At 40.1% G+C, this 6,711-nt stretch overlaps 1 protein-coding gene across 1 annotated transcript; it reads right to left on the bottom strand.

The window, feature by feature from the left end:
* Nucleotides 1–1,918: 1,918 nt before the first annotated feature.
* LOC114564256 (olfactory receptor 56A4-like) lies at nt 1,919–2,863 on the bottom strand. The gene has a single exon (XM_028591504.1). The coding sequence runs from the start codon at nt 2,861–2,863 to the stop codon at nt 1,919–1,921; it is 945 nt and encodes a 314-aa protein (XP_028447305.1).
* Nucleotides 2,864–6,711: the final 3,848 nt, after the last annotated feature.

Genomic DNA, 6,711 nt, shown 5'->3' with positions numbered 1-6,711 from the left:
AAGCTCAGTCATCCGTGAGGAGCTCGGAGTAGAGCCGCTGCTCCTTTGCGTCGAAAGGAGCCAGTTGAGGTGGTTCGGGCATCTGGTAAGGATGCCCCTGGGCGCCCCCTAGGGAGGTGTTCCAGGCACGTCCAGCTGGGAGGAGGCCTCGGGAAGACCCAGGACTAGGTGGAGGGATTATATCTCCAACCTGGCCTGGGAACGCCTCAGGATCCCCAGTCGGAGCTGGTTAATGTTGCTCGGGAAAGGGAAGTTTGGGGTCCCCTGCTGGAGCTGCTCCCCCCGCGACCGGACACCGGATAAGCGGACGAAGATGGATGGATGGATGGATGGATGGTTAGGTTTAGGCACCAAAACTACTTAGTAAAGTCTAGAAAGAGATGGTTTACTTCTAACTAACTAACGTGCTGTAGGACATTGTGATGCCAAAACAGGAATGTCACAGATTTTCTGATTTCTTTGGTAAAGCGCCAGCTTCTGAAAAGAGCAAAATGGAAGATCGTGGATTCAGCAAAGCATGATTTGGATTGTGTTTGTTGTTGTAGACCTTTAGCATGCAATTGATTTGATCTTTCTAAATTCACAGAGTAAATCTCAAAACCAAGGTAAAAAAGAAAAAGTCAAGAAATCCTGTGCCCTCTTTTATCCCTTTTGTTGTCTTCCCGTCATTTTTCTGGGTCAAAATTTTAAATTGAAACCTTTTTTTTTTTTTTTTTTTTCATTGTTTGGTGTTTTTGGGGCCCCTTTTGTTGCTTTTCTCTGTGTTTTTGTCACTTTTTGTGACCTTTTTGTCACTTTTTCCGATGTTTTTGCGGATTTTTTCTGCACATTTTTGTCACTTTTTTCAACGTTCTTTTATCAAATTCTTTTCTTCAAATACTATAAAATTGAATAAAACACCCAAATTCAATGAAAGTAGTGAACTGATCATTTATTTCACCTGTGAAGAGCGTCGTAGGGAACCATCCACCTTATTTTTTTGACAATTTGGTTGAAAGAAACCCAAATTTCTGATATAGTAATTTTTGAAAATGGGTCAAATTTGAACAGGCGGATTAAATGTGTATTTAAGGATAAGGATAATAAGGATAAATCTTTCAGGGGGAGGCGTGACCCAAAGTTTCATGTCTTGACATTTCACTGTCAGTTTATGTTTCCAATTTTATTTTTCAGTTTCAACTTTCTGTTGCTGTTTTCTTAGTTTTACATCGGTTGCTTTCACACCCGCCTCGTTTGGTCTGTTTAAAATGAACCCTGGAACATTTGGTCTGATAGTCCGGTTGGTTTGGGCCGGTGTGAAAGCTCATCCGAACTCTGGAGCGGATCAAACAAACAAACTCTGGTTCGTTTGAGAACAGGGGTCTCGGTTCTCTTCCAAGTGAATTAGAGTTTGGTTCACTTCAGGTGAGAACGCAATCTTACCCAAATACAGGAAGTCAACCAACAACAGAGCATTTACTAGCCTGCAGCTTCAACCTTGCACACAATTTACAGACTTATATATGATTTAATGGATGATAACTTTCAGATCCATAAGCTGTTCTGAGCACACGTCATCATTATAATATTGTGAAAATATAGTGTAAATATAATTACAAAGGGCAACTGATTCACCACAAACCACAAAGTAATATTAAAATAGAATAGAAAACACAGTGGAACATACAGAGCTTACAGAGTTTAGGTGTCCTTGATGTGAAACATTTGGGAACATGATATCAAAGGCCTCAATCTGCCTGGAAAAGCAGCACATGATATATATTTCTAATATGTGATTTTACATTTATTGTGTGAGAAATGGACAAAGAAAAATCAATTAACATTTGACACTAATTCAAACACACAACGTGAGTTTAAAAGATTTATTTTAGCCTGTGGCGCTATATATATATGGTTTGCTATATATGCATGTTAAGTTTTACATTTTCGCAGCGGGAATCTTCTTCAAAAATCTAAATATCACTCCTTTGATTTGAGGCAGATTCAGGCCATAAACTAGAGGGTTATTAATGGGGGGGATCATCAGATACTCTAAAGATAAAACAACTGTGATGATCGGATTCATTTTATCAGCCTCAAATCGAGTCAATAACAGCTCACAGAAGACGGAGAAAGAATAGGTCATGAATGTCACGATGTGAGGCAGGCAGGTCTGTAACGCCTTTCCTCTGAATTCAGACGAGCTTCTCCTGCAGACAAGCAGAATACGTAGATAGGTGTACAGGACAAAGAACAGGGGGATGAAGACGGTTGTCATCAAGGCAAACTGAGTTACTATGTTGTTCAAAGTTGTGTCCACACAGGAGAGCTGAACCACAGACCAGTTGGAACAGAAAAGCCTATTCAGTTTATTGCCACACAACGGTAATCGAACAGTAAGGAAGAGACAGAAACCCACAGCAAATGCAGGGTAGAGCACGGCAAAAATCACAAGATGTGTTACCATCTTAAATGTCATTTTACTGTGATAGTGTAAAGGCTGGCAAATAGCAACAAATCTATCATAGGCCATGATGCTAAGGATAGTCATCTCACATGATGCATAGGTGTAAATAACATATATCTGAATGAAACATAATAGACGTGAGATTAAATGAGTGTCAGACAGAATGTCCATCAGAAACCTGGGGAAGAAGCCAGCTGAGCCGTACAGAGAGTTAACAGACAGACAGCAGATAAAAATATACATGGGCTGATGCAGAGACTTCTCCAGACAGACTGTCAGAATAATGACAATGTTAGCAGAGACAACAGTCATGTAGAACAACAGACACAGACTGAAGAACAGATATCTGAGGGGCCCAAAATCTGCAAACAGAGTGAACTGAAAATACAAAGGATTCAGGCTGTTGTTGCTCTTCATGTCTGCACAACAGCGGAGCTGGAAGAAGAGAAGCGAGTGATGAAGGAAAAGGAGGGTTAAACAGATCAATGTACAGTAAATTAGATTAAAATGTTCTCAGGAAAATGTCCCTATTTTAACAGTAGACAACACATACAATAAACCTGCATTCATGTAAGTTGCTTAAACTGCACATTTCTAACAATTGTGCCTGATAATATTCTGCATAAGTAACACATTTCAGATAGTTCAGAAAGACATGATGAAAAAATAGACATGGAAGGAAAAAGGTCAGTGTCACATGAACTAAATGCTCAAGCAACCTCACATTTTTCATTGACCAATATTACAGTTGAATGAATTAAAAGAGATGTATCAAGGTTAACAAGGCTCATACATGACAGACATTCAGAGGGTTCTTTTCCACAAGTGAAATATTTGCAATTACATTCAACCTTTCTGAAAAGCTTTTAGTGTAGGGAAGTTGTCCACTTTTGTGTCTTATAACAGCTGACAAAATCAGCTGAAACAATATACTGTATATAGTGTTCATATGTGTCCTGTGGTCTGTCCAGCAGTCAAAAAGATATTCAGAAAACAGTCTTTGCATCAGTGTATGTAAACATAGGTTTTAGAATAATACACAGCACCCTCCCCTACAGCACCCCCCCTTGACCTACAGCAGACTGAGGCAGCAGCTGAACTTTTATCCTGTTTTGCTGTCACACTGAGAGCAGCAACCTGTACAAACAGGGTCCAAAGGGAGCTACTCTGTGTCACACACTGACTACGTTTGTTACTGGAGGATTCCACTAGAGGGCTCACCAGAGAACTCAGACCAGATTTGGGAACCACTTTTCTAGGTTATGATATAAAAGGCACAATATTTGTTGACCTTCAATCTGCGTGAAAAAGCAGCTCATAGTATACTTTCTTACATGTGCTTTAAGATTTATTTTTGAGTAATATACTAATAGAAGGATATTCTGTTAACATTGGAGAAACCCACAATGTGAGTTTAAAACATATAGTTTAACCTGTTAGTTGAACCGTCTGTGCCCGAGTTGAGCATCTTATTGATCATATTGTATGCAGCCTAGAAGTCCAGAGTTTTTCGGGGTCTTTGAACAATAAATCCAAACTGTTACATCCAAGATTGATGTCCACAATTTGAGATTTTTTTTGCTTGTTTATCACTGCCAATCGCCGCTAGCTCTGATGCTAACCGTTCCTTGTTGTTTCCCATGATGCTTTGGGAGACGCTTGTTGATGTCTTGTCAACCAATGGAAGGCTGGTCCATCAACACATTAGGCCCACATAAGGCCGGTAATACGTCATCCGAGAGACCAAGTAAAGATTGTTTTTTGAGAGATCACCAGGATATAGAACAGAATAGTTAGATGTGACCAAAAATTGTCTATAACCGTTCTAAACCGTTCTACAGAGAAGAAAATCATCACTGTTTTGAGTTTTGGCAAATGTTTGGGCCTTATTTGAAGAAATGTAAATGGTTTGTCCTTTATATGAGTTATAATGCTCATTGTGTTAATTATTCTCTCCAAATACATAGGAGACTTGTTTTAGACAACACATGCTGTTTGTGTCTCTGTCTGTGATGTTGACGTGCTTGCCCTGATTTGATCAATTGTGCAAGTTCTCCCACTTAAAAAGATGAGAGAGGCCTGTAATTTTCATCATAGGTACACTTCAACTATGAGAGACAAAATGAGAAAAAAAATGAATGAATTTATTTGCAAATTATGGTGAAAAATAAATATTTGGTCAATAACAAAAGTTCATCTCAATACTTTGTTATATACCCTTTGTTGGCAATGACAGAGGTAAAATGTTTTCTGTAAGTCTTCACATAGTTTTCACACACTTTTGCTGGTATTTTGGCGCATTCCTCCATGCAGATCTCCTCTAGAGCAGTGATGTTTTGGGGCTGTCGCTGGGCAACACAGACTTTCAACTCCCTCCAAAGATTTTCTATGGGGTTGAGATCTGGAGACTGGCTAGGCCACTCCAGGACCTTGAAATACTTCTTACGAAGCCACTCCTTTGTTGTTGTTGTTTCCACCTCCATGCTTCACAGTAGTTATGGTGTCAGCATTCTTTCTCCTACAAAAACGACGAGTTGAGTTTTTACCAAAACGTTCTATTTTGGTTTCATCTGAACATATGACATTCTCCCAATCCTCTTCTGGATCATCCAAATGCTCTCTAGCAAACTTCAGACGGGCCTGGACATGTACTGGCTTAAGCAGGGGGACACGTCTGGCACTGCAGGATTTGATTCCCTGGCAGCGTAGTGGGTTACTGATGGTAGCCTTTGGTCCCAGCTCTCTGCAGGTCATTCACTAGGTCCCCCCGTGTGGTTCTGGGATTTTTGCTCACAGTTCTTGTGATCATTTTGACCCCATGGCGTGAGATCTTGCGTGGAGCCCCAGATCGAGGGAGATTATCAGTGGTCTTGTATGTCTTCCATTTTCATTTTCTAATAATTGCTCCCACAGTTGATTTCTTCACACCAAGCTGCTTACCTATTGCAGATTCAGTCTTCCCAGCCTGGTGCAGGTCTACAATTTTGTTTCTGGTGTCCTTTGACAGCTCTTTGGTCATGCCATTAATACAGGTAACGAGTGGAGGACAGAGGAGCCTCTTAAAGAAGAAGTTACAGGTCTGTGAGAGCAAGAAATCTTGCTGGCTTGTAGGTGACCAAATACTTATTTTACCGAGGAATTTACCAATGAATTCATTAAAAATCCTACAATGTGATTTTCTGGATTTTTTTCTTCTCATTTTGTCTCTCATAGTTGAAGTGTACCTATGATGAAAATTACTGGCGTCTCTCATCTTTTCAAGTGGGAGAACTTGCACAATTGGTGGCTGACAAAATACTTTTTTGCTCCACTGTACACAACCTAGTGAGACTGTCACATGGAGGACTATCCGACCACGTCGGAGCACAAGTCGTTGGTCGTCTGTGTGACATCATCATCTCTCTCTCCTACTCTCGCTGTCTGTCAGCTGCTCATTGTTCGCCTTCTTCTGAAATATTAAAAACACTAAATCAGAACTAGGGCTGCACAATTAATCCCAATTCTATCAAAATCGCAATATGGACTAGTGCAATATCCAAATATTTGTTAATGGCAAAATATGTGTCAAACCATTCTGAATGAAGTATTGTGGAGCTGCAGAGACGTCCTGGGCCTACAAATCATATCCTACAGACTACAGAAAACATATTTGTTTGGTACAGATCCTCGCAAAAATCACACTATAATAATTTTAATGTTTTAAGATTTAATATTAGTCAGTAAAAATGAGAATAATGATACAAACGTGATCATTCCATCCAATATCGTGAATCTTATGCAATATCAGTCAAAGTTATCGCAATTAGATATTTTCCTAATATCGTGTATCCCTAATCTGAATCAGAAAACCCAAGACGTTATAAATGTGGTGTTGTTCCATTATATATCAGATATTCTGTCCAATAAACAAGCGTGACATGTGTTTACAGTGTTTGGTGAGTTTGACAAAGTTCAGTGGGAACGCAAAGCCAACCAAATAAAAAATGCACCGTCCACCAAACTATAGGTGTGAAAGCACCCTTATACGCATATCCTGTGATATAACACCAAACAGAGCAGTGAGAGGGGATGGATCAGTTGGCTCCTTTAGTATTTCAGAAAGAGTATTGAAAACTGACTGCTGGGGGGCAAACTGTAGCTCACCCAGTAGAAGCATGCTCGCCATGTAGGCTGAGTCCTTGGTTCAACTTTGACCTGCGGCCCTTTGCTGCACCCCCCAATCTCTCTACCACCTTTCCTGTCTATCCACTGTCACTACAAATAAA

The sequence above is a fragment of the Perca flavescens genome, chromosome 11 (assembly GCF_004354835.1).
Source record: "Perca flavescens isolate YP-PL-M2 chromosome 11, PFLA_1.0, whole genome shotgun sequence".
In the NCBI taxonomy this organism is placed as follows: domain Eukaryota; kingdom Metazoa; phylum Chordata; class Actinopteri; order Perciformes; family Percidae; genus Perca; species Perca flavescens.
The sequence above is the reverse complement of the archived record's forward strand: the minus strand, read 5'-3'. Positions and strand labels throughout refer to the sequence as shown.

What these genes read in the sequence shown, in the direction of transcription:
- LOC114564256 (XM_028591504.1), bottom strand. Translation starts at nt 2,863, where the DNA reads ATGAAGAGCAACAACAGCCTGAATCCTTTGTATTTTCAGTTCACTCTG.